Here is a 20,233-nt window from a genome sequence, read left to right as displayed (position 1 = left end):
TTGAGTTGTATTTTGTTATTATCTGTATCGGTGTGGAGAGACGCTGGCTGGTGGTGAATGTTCCCTAATCACGTTGTGTGAAATATTGCCGTGGTCTACGAGAGGTGTGTATTGAGTGGGGTGTGAAGAACTAGCGGCCCTTGCTGGCATTCTCTCTCCAGCCCGGTCTTATGTAATGTTTGTTTCATTGTTCATTGTTTCGATCTTATTCAGGTTTGCTTTTTAGACCTGGAGTAATTTATTTGTGTCTATTGTAATAAATGATTATATTTTTCTATTTAAATTTTCTCTATTCATTACTTGCTCACTCCACTACGATCACGAACCTGTGTGCTTATTTTTGTTTTCCCGGCATGTACCGGGTGGCGTAGTCGAGCAATTCTATTCATAAGTCTCATAACACCCTTGCTAAGAGCTCTCCTTGCCACACTTGCAACTATTGACACGTGTGAATTTCTTTCTGGATACATGAACGGTGGATACCGGCCGACTCGTCGTCTTCATTTGTTTTGAGAAATAATGTGGTCGGCTTAGAACAATTGGCCGCGTCAGTTTCCAGAGCTTTCTTCTTTCAGCGCCGCCTTTGCGCTTTCTGTCATCCATTTTTATATTTTGACGTTTTTTTAATTTGAGCAACTTGCAGTGCCGCTGTCGGGGCGGGGCCAGGGAGTCAAAAGATAATCACGTCATCATTAACCTGCAGGCTGCGCTCTGAGTTGGGCTGCGAATAAATATGAAATAAAAAAGAGTGGGGCTGCGATAAAATAATAAATTAAAAGATTAGGGCTGCTGTGAGTGAAGGCAGCCTTGGGAAAGCCACATTTCAACCGTGCCATGACAATACCAGCCCTCGCGGCCAAAAAAACTGACTCCAGACTCAGTCCACTGCTTCCGCAGGTCCCCCAAGGTCTGGAATTGGTCCTTCTCCACAATCTTCCTCAGGGTCCGGTCACCTCTTCTCGTTGTGCAGCGTTTTTTACCACACTTTTTCCTTCCCACAGACTTCCCACTGAGCACTCTGGGAACAGCCTATTCATTCAGAAATGTCTTTCTGTGTCTTACCCTCTTGCTTGAGGGTGTCAATGATGGATGGCCTTCTGGACAGCAGTCAGGTCGGCAGTCTTACCCATGAATCTTACCCATAAAAGCCTCAGGAATCTTTTGCAGGTGTTTAGAGTTAATTAGTTGATTCAGATGATTAGGTTAATAGCTCGTTTAGAGAACCTTTTCATGATATGCAAATTGTTTGACACCTCAGCCGTGCCACAGGCTGATTGCCTCCATGCCACGCCGCATTGAAGCAGTCATTTCTGCAAAAGGATTCCCGACCAAGTATTGAGTGCATAACTGAACATAATTATTTGAAGGTTGACCTTTTTTGCATTAAAAACACTTTTCTTTTATTGGGCGGATGAAATATGAAATTTTTTCGAGATTTTCATAATTTTGGGTTTTCATGAGCTGTATGCCAAAATCATCAGTATTAAAACAATAAAAGACCTGAAATATTTCAGTTGGTGTGCAATGAATCTAAAATATATGAAAGTGAAATTTTTATCATTACATTATGGAAAATGAACTTTATCACAATATGCTAACTTTTTTAGAAGGACCTGTAGTATCTTCAGTTGCCATGTTGGTTATATAATTGCTCATTCGTTGACTGTTATAAACAAAACACGCTGGTTGGTTTGGGCAAGGGCGAAGATTTCGGTATGTCGGGAAGGTAAAAGAAAAATTCATTAATTTTATTGCGAGTATTTTTGTGTTTTTAAAGGGACCAAAAGGTGACAGGGGAGAAACTGGACAACAAGGAGCCTCTGTCAAGGTTTTGTTTCTGTCAGAACTTACAAATCACATAATGGCACTGCAAAAAAGGACAGTCTTACTAAGCATTTTTGTCTTTTTAGTAAAAAAATCTAAAAATTCTCTAATCAATATACAATTTGTCACAGTTAGAAGAAGTTTTAGATATTTTAACTAAAAACAAGACAAAAATGCTTAGGAAAAATGACCGTGGACTACCAGTAAAATGGATAAAAATCTGGGATCAAATTATTCAGACACTTCGACCCGACCACGTTTTGCTTGTGTTTTTTTTTGTAATCGCTAAGGCCGTGTTCACACTTGACTTCTTTTTTGAAGCAGCTAGTGTCTGTTTTATATTATAATCCTATGGAGTAAACAGTGTTTTAAAAAAAAGAGAAGGCCGAGAAGGCTCAAGCTCGAAAAAACTGTTTTGTAAAAATGTAAGTTTCATTTTCACTTTCAATAACTTCTGATTGCATTTCTAGTGAGAAATAGTATTGTACTTTTTAAATATGTGATGAATTATTGCAAAGACGCTCTCTGTTTTTTTATTCATATAGACTTCCGTTATGCTGCCCATGAAGCCTGTCTCTCTAAGTTGCCGTCATGAACAAATGCTATCTTTGAACATCACCGATTGCTATTTGTAACCACAACACTGCAAGCGTTTTTTTACTACGAAAAAAGCATCAATGTCAACTTTTTCTTGTCAAAAAAGTCAAGTGTGAACACAGCCTAATGCGACCTTACTTGTTAATTGGTTGCCCTAAATTGGCATTGTCTAAGTGTATAGGCTTACTTAAATTAAACAGCTATTCAACCTAATCCATCACATACCTTTCTATCAAAGTTATCTGACACTATCAAGATTAATTGTTCTGACACAGTTTAAATCTTGAGTTATCTTGTTACTTTTTAAATGACGGCGAATACACTGTAAATGTGAGAAATGTTGAAGGTGTCTGAATACATTTCGGTTTGGCTGTACATGCTATAGTTAAATATTTAGACATGCAGCAGGGATAGATGACAAATTTATACAACAAATAAACTATTTTTATTATACATTTATTTTGAATCCTCTTACATTCTGTAAATTATTTTCTCTCTTGTTTAGGGTGATAAGGGTGAGCCTGGCCTGATCCTTGACTCTAGCAGGAACCCTGTTTACATTGGTGGACAAGCTGCACAGTCGGTGAGAGACCTGTGGAATCATTCATATTGATGAGAATTGTTTCAAAAATCATATTTTTTATCTATCATAAATATGTTCTGAATTATACATCATCCATGTCTCTACATTATTATAAACCAATACGTAAGCAACTTGGGGAAATATAAGTGGACTATTTTAAAGTCTCTTGGCTTGCTTGGTTTACATCCTGTTGGGCGGAGCTAATGAATGTCCAGATTAACAATATATGTACAAGTCATTGGTATTTCAGACATAGATTAAGTCACATTTGTCACTCTTTAGGCACCAGCTGGGCCACCTGGACCAAAAGGTGAAATTGGAATTCCAGGTAGACCAGTGAGTATATCTTATAACTTCCTGAACCCTTAAATTATGGCTTATAGCATATTCAATAAATTATTGTTTCCTAAATTTGTAAATCTCCTTGATTAAAAAAGGGTCGACCAGGCCTGAATGGTAAAAAAGGTGCGAAAGGCGATTTAGGCATCGGTGAAGGATATGGTCAACCGGTAAGACATGGCCTACTTAGTTTTTTTTAGTTCTTAGTTCCATTTTACGATAAAGAATCATATGTATTGTGATTTTAGGGACCCCCTGGGCCTCCTGGTCCTCCTGGACCTCCAGGTTCTGTGGGAAGATACAACGTGAGTGATGTGCTAATATGTTTGTTTTCAAATAAACTAAAAAAAATGTTTTTATTGGCTTAGCATATTTAACAAAATGTTATCTACCTTCAGGGTTATGATGACAGCAGCTCAAGGTTTACCTCTGGTGAGTTTATATGCCATGGTATTCTTAAACATAGATTAATTCCATTTCTAACATAAACATGTATTCGATTCTACTCTGACTATGTTAAAAAAGGAGGAGCCTTTCGATGTGTCAGTAGGAATTGCGTCAATACTTGAATCAATAAACCAGTTCGTATGAACATCAATGTTTGAATAGTCAAGTGTGATCCTATTTCTAAGGAATCTGTATCCTGAGGAATATGTATGCTGCTTTGGATAAAAGCATCTGCTAAATAAATAAATGTTATTCCATTACTTCAGCTGTCAAAGGAGACAAGGGTGAAAGAGGACCTTCTGGCATCCCTGGCTTGCCAGGTACGATCCTTAGTTTACTGGTTACAGAAAAAGTTCACCCGCAAAAAATGATTTTGTCATAATTGATTTACTCTTATGTCGTTTAAAACCTGTATATGTCTCTTTCTTCTGCGGAACACAAAAGAAGAAATTAATTTCTTTTTTTTAAATGCCATTGTCTGCCATAGGTCTCACTACCACCTTTGACATTTATGCATTTAAGGTATGAAGCCTTTAACCAAACATGAGATATCTTTGAATTAGTACTGAAATTGACCTGAAAATGTACAGCACATAATATGCGCTTTGCTATGATATAGAATGAGATGAAAGGGGAGGCGGGTCCTAAAGGAGAGAAGGGAGAATCAGGGGGAGGTATTCAAGGCCATTACGGGGGTGCACTGGGTACACCTGGAAGACCTGGACCACCGGTGAGAGTACAGACATGAAAGGATGGCTTTTAGATTTAAAGTTGAGGATTTGTTCTACTTATGGTGTGAATGGGGGCTATTTTTGTTATAGGGACCAAGAGGAGAATCTATTCGTGGCCCCCCTGGCCCCCCAGGGCCCCCTGGAACGGGTTATGATGGACGCCCAGGTAGTCCTGGACCACCAGGTCCACCTGGACCCCTTGGATCATCTCTGCCAGGTGCATACAGACCCTTTTTAAATTACTTATTCCCACACAACAAGCTATCATGACTTGATCCAATTCCTTCTTTTTTACATTTTCCTGTTTTATTCATAACAGCCCAAATTGATAAATGAAACACCTTGTAAAACATGTTATTGTAACACCTTGACCCTTAGGAATCCGTATTCCAGGGCCACCTGGGCCTCCCGGACCCCCTGGACCCTTGTCTGGGGTGAGTTTTCACCAAGTGTAAGACTTCCTTCGGTCTGTAGCTACTGTATATTATTAGAAACCTTGGTTTCACAAGCTGATAAATGAATATTTTTCTATAATGTACGTGTTTCCAATGCCCCCTTTTGATAACGTTTTATAATATGTAACTGAAATCAAACTTATACATCAGCATGACAAGAACTAGGTAAAATGTCTGAAACCATCTTTGGGAAAAACGTATTTGAAGTGTTATTGGATTTTTTAGTTTGCTGTATGTCCTGTTCATTTACATAAAGGGGCGGGGTTTATAACCTATACTGCAGCCAACCACCAGGGAGTAATCAAACTGCACACGTCAGGATCTTTAAAACCTTTTTGATCGTGAGGCATATGCAAAAATTGTTGATTAAGATATAATTGTGGCAACACTCACAAACTTACAAAATAAAAAATGTTTTTAAAACTCCTTTAATACTGTTTGAAAGTGTCCCAAGGTGAAACCTTAAGAGGCTTGAACATTTTTCCAAATCTATGACGACTAAGATTTGTCTAAAAAAGTTTTGTCTCAACATACTTCCAGTAGTTACATTTGGGCCATTCTAGTTTTGATCATTGTTCTACAATTAAAATTGTAAAAATAAGAATGATTTTGTGTTGTTTAATGTATAGGGGTTGGACAAAATAATACAAACACACATACTTGTAAGTCGCTTTGGATAAAAGCGTCTGCCAAATGAATAAGTTTAAATGTAAATGTACATTGTTATAAGGATTTATTTTAATCATTTATTTTTATTTCAAAAACAAACCGTGCATTCCCACTATAACCTACTACACATCTTTTTCTTTATTTTAAGGTTAAATGTTTTACAGACAAAAATGTAAAACCTCCTGTTATCGTTTCATCAGGTTTTAATTTTAAGGACCTTTGACATGATGGCTCCTTCCACTCGCCAGCATCGAGAAGGCACTCTGATCTATGTTAAAGAGAACAGAAAACTTTATATGAGAGTAGATGACGGCGTCACACAAGTCATGGTATTTATTGACATTTTTATTGTTGATACAATATTGCATATCTTTTGCATTCATTCTCACTGTTTTATTACTAAATACTTTGTTTTGCACTGAAGTTTATTAGAAACCCACCATCTCAGGCCATTTTGATAAATGCAACATATTCACTTTTTTTATAGCTATGTTAAGGACTCGTTTCCTTTAAACATGTACCTTGTTTCCGATCTTAAAACAAGCTTGTTTCTGATTGTTTTGTTTAAGCTAGGAGAATACACACATTTTCCAAGGGATCTGGTGAGTTTCATATACATTTTTTGTCATTTTATGGTAATTTATCCTTGATTCCCATGATGGTATATACATGTGAAAAATACTCACATGTACAAATGCAAACCAGAATTCAAGCCAGCAATCTGATCATCATCTGGCACATTTGATCTGTTTCCAGGATAACCCTGCGGCTGCCGTGGAGACCCCTTTAGTTGTGCACAACACCTACGACTACCCGACATTGTCTCCCCCACGAGCTCCCTCAGAAGCCCAGTACCCTGTGTTACCCGATCCCAGATACCAGCCGTCACATGACACACGAGACCACGGACAGACAGATCCAACTGATCCCAGACACTCCGATCCACGATCCTCTCCATCAGCCGGCACTGTTTATCGAGGCTATCCTGATCCGAGACACCACCCCCACAGCAGCCACCCGCATCCAGACAGCAGATATCACACTACACACCATCACAGGCCCGTTGTTCAAGAGCTTCCACCCCACACGCACACATCAGGCCCTGCGGTCAGTATTCATTTATAAATGTATGTGCGTACCCACTTTAATCCTGATTGTTGTTTTAATGGTTTTGAAGAGCATGGGATGTTTTTCTAACAAGAGTATTAATTCTTAAGTTATATCATGTTTTCTGTTTTGTCACCCCAGCTCCACTTGATCGCCCTTAACTCACCCCAAACGGGTGACATGCTGGGCATTAAAGGTGTAGACCACCAGTGTTTCTTACAGGCCCAAGCCATTGGGCTCAAAGGAACTTTTAGGGCGTTCTTGTCATCAGGGTTACAGGATCTGTATACTATTGTTCGAAAGGATGACAGGGATCGGCTTCCTGTAGTAAATCTTAAAGTAAGTGTTACTTTGTCAATACTTATAAAAACAGGTTCACAGTATAGACGTAGTCTTTTTTCATATAGTGTACCATGTTCACCACAGGATGAAGTATTATTCGGTGATTGGGAGTCCATCTTTAGAGATTCGGAGGGCAGAATAAGCGAGGACACACTTATCTATTCATTTGACGGTCGAGATGTTCTCAATGATGATGCCTGGTAAGTTGGCTTAAAGGAAGTGAAGTAAACACATTTACTTAAAAGCGATAGTTCACACACAGAAATGTAAAATGTTGTATTATTTACTCTCCCTCATATCATTCCAAACCTGACTGGCTTTATTCTGCAAAACACAAAATAATATATTTTGAAGGACACTGTCAACCAAACAATATTGAACCACATTGATTCCATTGTATGGACCAAAAACACATTGGATCAAATGTTTCTTAACATATCTTTTGCATTCCACAGAGGTCGCAGGCTTTGAACAACATGAGGTTGAATAAATGATGACGGAATTTTCTGTTTTGGTTAAGACAAAAAACCTCAACAAAAATACAAACGACTGATGAGATTTTATATTCTATAACCATTTCAACAGGCCAGATAAGATGGTATGGCATGGATCAAGCACTCGCGGTCACAGGCAGACGGACAGTTACTGTGAGACGTGGAGAACCAGTAGTTATGCCGTCACTGGCATGGCTTCCTCTCTCCAAGATGGCTACCTCCTTCAGCAGTCACCGCGCAGCTGCACCAGCTCTTTTATCATACTGTGCATTGAAAACAGCTACACTGCTAAGTAATCCAGAACTGCCAAACCAAACAATATGTGATTTGTGACAATACACAGTGGTTTTAAGCAAAATCCCCATACCCCAATGGAATTTTAAACCCCATTTTGTTGACAAATTTTGTCTTACCACATTTACGTAATAAAAAAGACAAATTCCACATTGAATATATTTCTACCACCTTCACGCATCTAATATTTTTGAAAATGTAGAAGTTTGGCTAAATGTCGGGTCCAACCACTGTTTTTTGGGATTTGTTATGGCTGACTTGGCTCAAGAACATTGCTATACTTTAACCACTGCACTAATTTTGCAGCATTGTGGGTCGATTTTGTTCCGTTTTAAAATATTTTCACTTATGTTGGTTGTTGTGTGCTTCTATAGGCACTGTACATTGTTTTTTATTTAAACTTAAGCAATTATATACATAAAGTATATATTTTTTGCCCTTTTCACCATAAGCTTTAACAAACACATTTGAGAGACAAAAACAGACAACGAAACAGTGATACTTGATCATTTATTAAGAACACTTCATTCTGGCGGGTAAATCACTGTATTGTGTTTTCTATAAACATACAGTACAGTAAAGCATGTTTACGCATAACACATGTTAATACATGGCAGTATAAAGCCAACCCAAAACATCTCTGAATTATATGCTCACTATATTGTTGTCACTTTTTGAACTGTGGTGCTTTAAAGTGGATTTTTACAAGTGCCTTTACAACACATTGCCAAAGAAATGAACATACAAATCATTTGTAACAAATTATTTTAGAAGTACTTTTTCATTATCATTTCAATGTCTTCATGTATTTGAATAGATTTTTTTAAACATCTACAGTATGCAGCATTTTTACATTAGCATACTTTTATATTTAATTTAACTATAATACAATTAACAATGGCAATTTAACAAACATTCCACAGGTTTAGTTTAGTTGTGCCTGACTTTCTATAAAAAAGGAGTCAACTATTGACCCAAACAGCTAAATCACAGATACACCGTTTGGATTTGATATTTAAAACATACAGAATACAATTTTGGGAAACTTGGGATACAGTTAGTTTGAATATGAAGAATTACAGTAGCAATATAAAATAAGTAGATTTAAAAGTCATCAACCGGATATCATACCTCCTGTATTCTACAGCTATAATGTCATTTTTTAAAGGTGACAAAATTGAATATAAAATCTGAGATCCATTAACAATTCAATGTATTTTCAATGATACATAATTAAACATTACCTCTAAACCTATTTGTTGTCTCACTTCTGAAAACTCTATGTTACACATCAGATCAACTCAACAGTTCACAAAAATATATACAGTGTATTAGTCCAAACAATTCCTATTTCTCTCTTTACCTTTTGAATATCGAAAAATACTGTTTAGATAAAGAGATAAATCTCCTTGCTTATTCACAGTTTACACAGCGTATTTTTTACATCAAAGTGTTTTATGACATACAAAAACTACATTAAATTACACCCATTTCTCATTAAATACCGCGAAAAGAGAAAAGTATTTCTAGCACCCTACGTTACCACATGTGCATATTAAATCATATGCAGGGTGGTCATAAATCATTTATCAGCGTACCACCAAATTCAGAGAACATTTTGTAGTGCATAAAACGTTTTCATACACTAGAAACAAGGCAGTGCTGGTCCACATATTGTATGCGTCTTACAATAAAATCAAAATTTGCTGTATAATCACACATCATACAAATTAGAACATATATTGATTGCATAACCATAAAACACACCAACCTCTCAGACATACTTGTAAGGCAATCTAAAACAACGATGGACAACTGGTCCTTGTTTGATACATTCCATTTTTCGTAACCGGTTATGTTAGAACTTTCAACAGCGTTCAAGACATCTATTCAAACTATTCATACTAATAACCATTGAAAATAAGTGTCAAAACAATATTATTCTTGCAAAGCCAAAATGAGAAGATCTGGAGTACCAGCACTAAAAGTACTGTTAATGAATAAAAATGAAACATTTTGTGAGCAGCAAAAATGTACATTTAGTAAAGTATTACATTGTGTTTTTAATTCATCAAAGGCACTAAACATTTAAAGGCCAAATAACATTTGAACACTTACAGCATGTCACCAAATGCGAGAGGCGCAATGTCTGAAAAAACACACTTAGGCATGTTCACGTCTGGCATCCAGAGTGGACCGCTTTAATGATTATAACAACAACGCTCACGTCCAGTGAAGATACAATCTTAATCTTAAATTCACTCAGGAATGTCATATCAAAATAAAACTAAATTTGATAATGATTCTCAAGAGAGAACAAGAACACGTGGAGTACCTCTACAGTCCCTGTAGCACAGAGAAAAAAAGGAAAGTTGCAATACAACTGCAATACTTTATCACTTTTCATTTGTATTGTATAATCATGTGTACTTCATGGTCTTGTATGTTTACCCTATATAATACTGTATTTGTATTATTATTCTAGATTATTTATAAATGTAGGACTTTATTCAAAGCAGAACTGACATTTAAATCCTCAGAGGCTGGTGAATCTCCTAAAAACCCAACAGAAATACTGTTTCTCTCTTGACACAAAGATGCATTTGACTTTAATGTCTTAATTACACTACAGAATGACAGATAACTAAACTTTAAACATTTAGAGCAGTTCAGAACTCAGTCAGATTTTCCACTGCCATATCTTCCTACTGGCTAGCTGTATTGATGTCAATAGATTGACTTTCCATAAAAACGTGATATTCCTATAATATACAAACGCATTTAAGACTATTCAATCTCAATAAAAACAAAACGTAAAAGTTGGATGGACTCCACCTATGTTTTTTTAAAACGTCAAGCCTTTACGCTGGTTCCATTATGTTCCTCGCCAGTAGCTGTTGCGATAGGACTGAGTTCTGCAGCTAGAGCCACTTCTGTGCGTCCCACCGCACCTCTCTCACTTCTGTAATGACGCATGATGACCCAGGCACTACAGCTCAGATAAACCACAGTCAGCAAAGAAAAGTAAAAGAAATAAATCAAAAACTGAAAAAGAGAAGAACGTAAAGTCAGTGTTTTGACATCAAGTGCAATGTACAATTTTAAAACAATACCCTTTTTTAAGACAATATTTAATATTTCTGTAAAGCTGCTTTCTAACAATGCACCTTGTGTAAAGCTCTATTCAATTAGATTTTCAATCCAGAATCCTTAAATCAGTGAATAAGCGGTAACTTGGGGGTTCTCTCAAAAGTACACAAGATCATTCTCCTGCTGCCCAATGATCCTTCAAACTCCCTCATTCCTGAGTTTATTGCAGCTTAAGATGTATCTTTGTATATTCTAATTACAAAAATCCTCTCTCTCCCTTTTCCTAGACACTGTTTCGAAAAACTGTTAAAAGGGTCATATGGCATTGGAACAGTGAAACCAACATTACTATGTGCATTTGGTGTACTACAGTGTCTTTACGTAGTTTAAGGTTCAAACAACCCTTTTCACATACCGTATATTACTGTTGCTCTTCTCTGCCCCGCCTTTGAGGCATTTGTTGCAACCCAAAAAACTATTTCTGCGGGATCAAGTCCCGCCTTACATTTTTTCTCATTTTAGAAGCCGTTTCACTTGGCTACGGAATGATACGAAAAAAAAACAATCGCTACGTCCGTGGTCATGGTGACTTTAAAATAGTGACGCACGATGTTATTTTTTGCCGATATTTTTCAAGTAATTTAAGCCCCACTTATTACCCAATATTGAGAATCGTTGAGAAGTTGTACCAAAAAAATCCCTAATTTTAATGGCCAGTAGCTTTAGCAGTAGCTTAGCATCAGCATCTGCTGTATTTACAGTGATGGGTGACACGGAAAGCCTTCACACAGCAATCTGCCATTAACAATGAGCTTTTGTCCTCATAATATACATTCAGAAATAAATTGCTTATATCAATTATTATATTACTGCTGCTAGAGCATTATTTTATAAAATTGCTTTCCGATATCAATGAGGAACAGTGTGTGAAGTTTATTATAGTCATTAAACGTAGTAAATAAAAAAGTTGAGAAACATAAATACGTAGGGCTCTTAATGGTAGCACAAAAAAAAAACACCGGCTTCACCTAAAACCTTGTGTTTTTTTACACAATCCTGTGTTTATATGACACAGACGCAATAAGTCACGAAAATGAACTTTAGTTCTCATGTGCTATGCGACATCTGATGTCTTTGCAAGTGCTTGCTCATGTCAACACGTCTTTTTTATCGGCAAAGCAGGCTGATATGATATTTAATTTATAAGCAAATATCAGCCGATAATATTTGCATGCTGATAATATTGCGCATCTCTGCTTTTAAACTTAAACTCTACTTTTAAACAAATCACTTAGTTTTCTCAATTATGTTATAAGTCACTTTGGATAAAACCATCTGCTAAATGTCTAAATGTTAGGGCTGCTCGATTATGACACAAATCATAATCGCGATTATTTTGGCCAACATTGAGATCCCGATTATTTAACATGATTTCTCATTAACCTTTAAAACAACATAGAAAAAAGTATTTAGTTTTTGTAATTGATGAAGGCCAAAATTGACGATTAATTGCACAACCCTTCTAAATGTTAATGTACACACCTGAGAGTGAACATTTAGAGCCAATCCTCTCTTATCTGCTACAATGATGGTGATGATCGTCTTCAGGATTGTCCCAAGGAAAGTGTTAACTCCAAACACTAAAGCACACAATTCTTTAGTGAGAGAGGATGCAATCTGGAAACTGGGAGGGAAAAACAAAAATGATAAACTGCATATGAGAACAAAACATGCAGGCATTAAAAGAAGACTGCTTATAGTCATATCACACAATCGCACATAGACAGATTTCTTTTTTTGAATGCTGGACGTGTAAATGCAACAATCTTTCTAACCTATTTTTGTATTTAATTTATTTTTACTAAAGAGTTAACTCAATTTCAAGCTTGTAATATGGCTGAGCTTAAGAGGTTATCAGAGGTAAACAGTTTGTCATGTGCTCTGTTTATCTTAAAAAACAAGCTCATGATGTGATCCTTTCTCAGTATGTGGCAAACCACAACAAAATTCTCGCGCTCTCTAAAGCCGGCAACATGTTTTCACAGGTGCAAGAGTGAACATTTACCAAACTACATCTTTTAACAGTCGTTTCAATAGAGAGTGGTTGCTTGTTATAAGCAAGAAAAAATCTAAAATATATTTTAATATAGGGCTGTTCAATGATTAATCGCAATAAATAACAGTTTGTGTATACATGATATATGTCTGTGCACTGTGCATTAATTTGGTATTTATATATATATATATATATATATATATATATATATATACAGTGGGTACGGAAAGTATTCATTCATTCATCCTTTTCATTCATTTTCTACCGCTTATCCGGGGCCGGGTCGCGGGGGCAGCAGTCTAAGCAGAGATGCCCAGACATCCCTCACCCTAGACACTTCCTCCAGCTCTTCCGGGGGGACACAGAGGCGTTCCCAGGCCAGCCGGGAGACATAGTCCCACCAGCGTGTCCTAGGTCTTCCCCGGGGTCTCCTCCCGGTCGGACGGGCCCGGAGCACCTTCCGGGGAAGGCGTCCAGTTGGCATCCGTAACAGATGCCCAAGCCACCTCAGCTGACCCCTCTCGATGTAGAGGAGCAGCGGCTCTACTCCGAGCTCCTCCCGGGTGGCCGAGCTTCTCACCCTATCTCTAAGGGATCGCCCAGCCACCCTGCGGAGGAAGCTCATTTCAGCCGCCTGTATCCGGGATCTTGTCCTTTCGGTCATTACCCAAAGCTCATGACCATAGGTGAGAGTAGGAAGTAGATTGACCGTTAAATTGAGAGCTTCGCCTTGCGGCTCAGCTCTTTCTTCACCACGACGGACCGGTACATCGACCGCATTACTGCAGAAGCTGCACCGATCCGTCTGTCAATCTCCCGTTCCATCCTTCTCTCACTCGTGAACAAGACCCCGAGATACTTAAACTCCTCCACTTGAGGAAGGAACTCTCCACCAACCTGAAGTGGGCAAGCCACACTCCTTGAACCGCCACCTTAACGTGGTGGAGGGGTTTGAGTACCCGAGTGACCCTAGGAGCTATGTTGTCGGGGGCTATATGCCCCTGGTAGGGTCTCCCAAGGCAAACAGGTCCTAGGCGAAGGGTCAGACTAAGAGTGGTTCAAAAACCCTTTATGATGTTTAAAATTACAAGGACCGTGACGTCGCCCGGTATGGCGCAACCGGGGCACCACCCTGGAGCCAGGCCCGGGGTCGGTGCTCGTATGCGAGCATCTGGTGGCCGGGCCTTTCCCCACGGGGTCCGGCCGGGCTCAGCCCGAAGGAGCGACGTGGGGCCGCCTTCCCGTGGGCTCACCACGTGCGGGAGGGACCATAGGGGGTCGGTGCGTAGTGGATCGGGCGGCAGCCGGAGGAGAGTGCCTCGACAGCCCGATCCCTGGACACGGAAGCTAGCTCTAGGGACGTGGAACGTCACCTCGATGGCAGGGAAGGAGCCTGAGATGGTGCGTGAGGTTGATAGGTTCCGACTAAAGATAGTCGGGATCACCTCTACGCATGGCTTGGGCTCTGGAACCACACTCCTCGAGAGAGGATGGAAAGTATTCAGACCCCTTAAATTTTCACCCTTTGTTATATTGCAGCCATTTGCTAAAATCATTTAAGTTAATTTTTTTTCTTTTTAATGTACATACAGCACCCCATATTGACAGAAAAACACAGAAATGTTGACATTTTTGCAGATTTATTTTGCTCAGTATTTAGTAGAAGCACTCTTTTGATCTAATACAGCCATGAGTCTTTTTGGGAAAGATGCAACAAGTTTTTCACACCTGGATTTGGGGATCATCTGCCATTCCTCCATGCAGATCCTCTCCAATTCTGTCAGGTTGGATGGTAAAAATTGGTGAACAGCCATTTGCTCAATTGGGTTTAGGTCAGGGCTCTGCCTGGGCCATTCAAGAACAGTCACAGAGTTATTGTGAAGCCACTCCTGCGTTATTTTAGTTGTGTGCTTAGGGTCATTGTCTTGTTGGAAGGTGAACCTTCGGCCCAGTCTGAGGTCTTGAGCACTCTGGAGAAGGTTTTCATCCAGGATATCCCTGTACTTGGCCAATTTCATCTTTCCCTCGATTGCAACCAGTCGTCCTGTCCCTGCAGCTGAAAAACACCCCCACAGCATGATGCTGCCACCACCATGCTTCACTGTTGGGACTGTATTGGACAGGTGATGAGCAGTGCCTGGTTTTCTCCACACATACCGCTTAGAATTGAGGCCAAAAAGTTATATCTTGCTCTCATCAGACCAGAGAATCTTATTTCTAACCATCTTGGAGTCCTTCACGTGTTTTTTAGCAAACTCCATGCGGTCTTTCATGTGTCTTGCACTTCGGAGAGGCTTCTGTCTGGCCACTCTGCCATAAAGCCCCGACTGGTGGGGGCTGCAGTGATGGTTGACTTTCTACAACTTTCTCCCATCTCCCGACTGCATCTCTGGAGCTCAGCCACAGTGATCTTTCACCAAGTTCTCTCACCAAGGCTCTTCTCCCCAGATAGCTCTAGGAAGGGTTCTGGTCGTCCCAAACATCTTCCATTTAAGGATTATGGAGGCCACTGTTCTCTTAGGAACCTTGAATGCAGCAGAAATGTTTTTGTAACCTTGACCAGATCTGTACCTTGCCACAATTCTGTCTCTGAGCTCTTCAGGCAGTTCCTTTGACCTCATGATTCTCATTTGTTCTGACATGCACTGTGAGCAGTAAGGTCTTATATATACAGGTATGTGGCTGTCCTAATCAAGTCCAATCAGTATAATCAAACAAATCTGGACTCAAATGAAGGTGTAAAACCATCTCAAGAATGATCAGAAGAAATGGACAGCACCTGAGTTAAATATATGACTGTCACATCAAAGGGTCTGAATACTTGAGACCATGTGATATTTCAGTTTTTCTTTTTTAATAAATCTGCAAAAATGTCAACAATTCTGTGTTTTTCTGTCAATATGGGGTGCTGTGTGTACATTAATGAGAAAAAAATTGAACTCAAATTATTTTAGCAAATGGCTGCAATATAACAAAGAGTGAAAAAATGTATGCGCTTCCATGCGTATTTACTTCGTTTGTTTATTGATAAGTTTAACTTGTTTATTTTTATATCTCAAATATTTTATGATGCTTATTGGGCACATACACAACATTATCGCTTATTTTGTACAATTTATTCCTGTATTAAAGGTTTTGCATTTATTTTTTAGCATTCCCATGATGCCTTATAGTGCATGTCAATTCCGGGTTTACCATTTTCGAGAAGTTGCGATGTTTCTTTCAAGGTGTATAACGGGTTTATTAAGATATAAGAAGATTGTATAAACCACTATTAACTCACAAGCAGGCAAAGTGGTATGTACATTTACTTTCTGTTTTATGTATAAAATGTATGTCATGTTCTCTATTTAGATGAATGTTTTTTCTGTGTGTATTGTCCACATAGTTTTACGGTGTTGGTATTGGTATTGCCGTTGACGTCGAAGTGAAGTTGGTGTTGGCGTCTTAATTGTATTAAACATCTGTGAAAAGAACCTTCACCTTCGAGTTGTGACGGTACAACAAAATATATGCAAATATTTCCTAAATATATACATGTATGTGTACGTGTTTATATATAAAAAATAAATATGCACAGTCCACAGACCTACAGTATATTATGTAAACACTAACTTTTATTCTGGATGCAAATTATTTTTAAATATAAAGGTTTTCCACAAAAACATCAGGGAAGATCTAATAGAAGAAAGACACGTTACTCACATGGCGATGGGAACCAAGAACTGGTAGAAGCCTCTAAACAGGGCGTATGCCACATAGCAAACCCAGATATTATCAGTGGTGCCCATAAGCAGAAGTAGACCGGCCTGCGCAGCAGTGATCAATCCAATCACCAGCTCAGACCAAAGATTCCAGCGAATTTTCACATAACCCGCTGCAAAGGATGTCATCGCACCTATGAAACACATAAAAAACTATTTAGATTTTATAACTTACACTGTGTCTACACCACTATATGGCTAAATGTAAATTCTTCACTTATGTTTTGAATATGAAAATATAGAATTGGAAAAAAATAAGTTTGTGGGAAAAGGTTGGAAAAAAACAGGTCTATGCCAGTAGTGTTGACAACAATACAATATCTCTTTAACACATCACATATACAAGATTACGTAAAAACATTCAAGATTTTACAGAATACAGATGTATCTTTGTCATCACTGCAATCTCTTTGTCAATACTTGTTGATAATTTAAGTGGAAGATATTCATGTATAAAGCAAACGTTGTGGTAAAAAACAGACTACATAATTTTAAATGTAGACTCAACGTAACAAGGATGTTTTAAACGACTGTAAAGGGAATGAGGATACAGGGAAAATTTAAGGATTTTGACAGTAGGGCTATGGAAGTGCTTTGGTTCCTTTAATTGCGTGTTGTTTAAAGGAATTGTTCACTTTCAACATACATGTTCATGATAATATACTCACCACTGTTGTCATCCAAGACCTATATGTATTTTTTTCTTTATTTTGAAAAGAAATTAAGGTTTTTGATAAAAACATTCCAGGATTATTCTCCATAGAGTGGACTTCAATGGACTCCAAACAAAATTACAGTTTCAGTGCAGCTTCAAAGGGCTTTAAACGAAACCAGATGATGAATAAGGGTCTTATCTAGTGAAACGATCTGTCATTTTCTAAAGAAAAACTGTAATTTTTACCTTCAACCATTTGGAGTCCATTGAAGTCCACTATATGGAGAAAAATCCTGAAATTGTTTCATCAACAACCTTAATTTATTTTCGACTGAAAAAAAACAAAATCAACATGGATGACAACAGGGGTAAGTAAATTATCATGAAAATGTATGTTGAAAGTGAACAATTCCTAATATCAAAATTGTGACAGATATCAAAGATTCGCAACGCACAGCAATATCATAAAGAGATAAAGCAGCGCAAGAGAACCCGTGAATTCAGCATCAATCTCTCTCGAGCCAGAGGCCACTGCCGATGAGCGCCCTTTAAACCAGCTTTGACTAAAAGTGAGCAGTTTTATCAATATTACCTAACGGCTTCAGCGGGACTCTTTCAATCACTGACAGGACGAACTCCTCGCTGGATTGTTGCCAATATTGAAGATGATGCACTTGGCGTAGTTGTTGCAGGCGGGGCCGCAAGAAATATTGTGTATTTTCTTAAGAAATCCACCAATTGTATAAATGAATTGTGAACCCGATACAGTTAAAGCAGGAGAACCAGTGGGTATACGCTAATATAGATCTTTAGAAGTCGTTTCACGCAAACAGTGTGAGGAAAAACAGGAAAAAGTATGTGTGCATATAGCCCCGACTACACCATTGGTTCTAAGGCATTTTATGGTGTAATGCCTTCTATCTCGTGTAGACACGACATTAGTCGTGAAATAAAGATACAGTGCTTAGCATGTCAGGGCTCCAGACAAATAAAATTATTAAGGAACCATTTGCTCCTATAGAGGAAAAACACAGGCAACAAATAATTTTTTTAAGGGCCATATAAAAAGGACTTACATTTATCGTTTGGCAGATGCTTTCATCCAATGCGACTTACCTTGCATTTGTACTATACATACCCCTGAGTATGTCCGATCCCTTGGATCAAACCCATGAACTTGGCTTTGCTAGCGCCATGCTCAAACCACTTAGCTACAGGATCGGATATCATGCTATGTCATGCATTCTGACTTCTTTACACTGTTAAATGTGCTGGCTTCTCATGCTTATTGTGGTCAATTTGTTAAAAAACAAGCTAGACGTAGTATTTCTGTGCTTGATACACTGCCCCAGCACTCCAACTTGTTTCGGAAGATTTTTTTATAATTCTGGATGCCTGTGTTGACAAAAAGACCCTATTCCTGTTATTGGCCATTCTCCCGGAAAAGCATGGTGAGGCGAAAGAGCCCGCCCACGAGCCAACCGACGAGCGACACCCGCTTACCCCAAGATTATCTGAAGGGATTAATGTGATGATTTGTATTCGGATATAATTGTACACCTGTATCACTCTTTTATAAATTAGATCAAACTAAATAGTCTTCGAAGATAAGACGTATGTTATACTACTTTATATGAACTCAAGATTAATATGAGATAGGCAGAGACTGCCTATGATACGCAATCTTTAAATTACGTACTTTTAGTTATCCTGTTTTATGTACATCTTCCCTCTCATAGGTTTTGCTCACATAAAGTTTTTTTCCTCATCAGCAAGGCCATAAGGAATCTGCAGACTTTTCATGTTAATTCTGCACAAAAATGTGGGGAATTAGTATCAAATGTGTTTACATTTGTCAACAAATATAAATGTGTGTAAATGTGTTCACATAGTCTTAAAATGTTGCCTGTCTATACTGTATATTTTAATGCAGTTGATAGCAGATTTGGTTCTGCTTATTTAAAAACCTTTTTTATCGATTGATGTTGAGAAGATTATTTAAACGTTGTACTCTGAATTCATGTAACCAGCATGTCAAGGTGCATGTCAAGACCATATTAATATATTATATAAAGAATAAAAGACTAAACCTTTTATTGTTTATAGACTGTAAAGCTAAAAGAAAGTGGTCGTGTTAATACGTTATTATGTTGATATTAGGTTGTAATAATGACCTTTTCCCTCATGTTCACAACACAATCTAAAGATGACTTCAAATAAAACTAAAGAGAATCAGCATGTCGTTTATTCTTGCTTTGAACGGACTGGAAATGATCCAGTGCTCTCAAGTAATAGACAAATTACGTTCCCTGAACTTCTCCGTGGTAAGTTTTGTTTTAAACGTCTGAAATACCACATTGTTTGTTCTCAGGCTCATTTAAAACTGTCCCAGCAAACAGCGCATCGTAGTAATGCGCTCGTGTTGTATTTGTATACTTGTCAATAACAAGCGCTGAAATCCGTGGAATTTCAATGGAGTTTGGAATCACAATCTGCCTTATCGGACTCTGTTGTGCTGAGCATGCGGGAAAAAGCCCAGCTACCGGTGTAACCAGTCGCACCGCTCCTGCTACGAGGCCTGGGAGTCAGGCGCTCTTATGGAGGAATGACCGCAGCCTCTAAGTGTCTGTTGCTAGAGCACCTCTCTCTCTCTCTCTACACTTTTGACAGCGCTTTATAGCGTGTTTTTGCATTTTCGTGTGTAATGGGGAAAACTAGGTGTGGACTAGGCCTTAGTCACAGTCTGGAGCCCGGCATAATTAGCAATGGGTTTATTCACAGTCTCA

The 20,233-nt window shown here is 38.4% G+C and overlaps 2 protein-coding genes across 2 annotated transcripts in view; one reads left to right on the top strand and one right to left on the bottom strand.

Moving 5' to 3' along the window:
• col18a1b (collagen type XVIII alpha 1 chain b) overlaps window positions 1-9,136 on the top strand; it is a gene marked incomplete at its 5' end in the record, with an annotated part of 29,296 nt that extends 20,160 nt beyond the window's left edge. Inside the window, 17 exons of the mRNA XM_079460068.1 lie at window positions 1,778-1,828; window positions 2,927-3,004; window positions 3,287-3,340; window positions 3,442-3,513; window positions 3,592-3,648; window positions 3,742-3,775; window positions 4,057-4,110; window positions 4,278-4,312; window positions 4,410-4,520; window positions 4,612-4,738; window positions 4,900-4,955; window positions 5,846-5,974; window positions 6,215-6,247; window positions 6,402-6,752; window positions 6,894-7,091; window positions 7,179-7,294; window positions 7,680-9,136. Of these exons, the coding sequence (XP_079316194.1) occupies window positions 1,778-1,828; window positions 2,927-3,004; window positions 3,287-3,340; window positions 3,442-3,513; window positions 3,592-3,648; window positions 3,742-3,775; window positions 4,057-4,110; window positions 4,278-4,312; window positions 4,410-4,520; window positions 4,612-4,738; window positions 4,900-4,955; window positions 5,846-5,974; window positions 6,215-6,247; window positions 6,402-6,752; window positions 6,894-7,091; window positions 7,179-7,294; window positions 7,680-7,884 (1,761 nt within the window). The 3' untranslated portion in view covers window positions 7,885-9,136. The remainder of the gene's footprint in view (window positions 1-1,777; window positions 1,829-2,926; window positions 3,005-3,286; window positions 3,341-3,441; window positions 3,514-3,591; window positions 3,649-3,741; window positions 3,776-4,056; window positions 4,111-4,277; window positions 4,313-4,409; window positions 4,521-4,611; window positions 4,739-4,899; window positions 4,956-5,845; window positions 5,975-6,214; window positions 6,248-6,401; window positions 6,753-6,893; window positions 7,092-7,178; window positions 7,295-7,679) is intronic.
• Window positions 8,374-20,233, bottom strand: part of slc19a1 (solute carrier family 19 member 1) — a 20,773-nt gene continuing 8,913 nt past the window's right edge. The window contains exons 4-6 of the mRNA XM_079460082.1: window positions 16,734-16,926; window positions 12,515-12,656; window positions 8,374-10,927 (exon numbers count right to left, since the gene is read on the bottom strand). Of these exons, the coding sequence (XP_079316208.1) occupies window positions 10,736-10,927; window positions 12,515-12,656; window positions 16,734-16,926 (527 nt within the window). The 3' untranslated portion in view covers window positions 8,374-10,735. The remainder of the gene's footprint in view (window positions 10,928-12,514; window positions 12,657-16,733; window positions 16,927-20,233) is intronic.

This window comes from Barbatula barbatula (assembly GCF_947034865.1).
Source record: "Barbatula barbatula genome assembly, chromosome: 7".
Classification (NCBI taxonomy): Eukaryota; Metazoa; Chordata; class Actinopteri; order Cypriniformes; family Nemacheilidae; genus Barbatula; species Barbatula barbatula.
The sequence above is the reverse complement of the archived record's forward strand: the minus strand, read 5'-3'. Positions and strand labels throughout refer to the sequence as shown.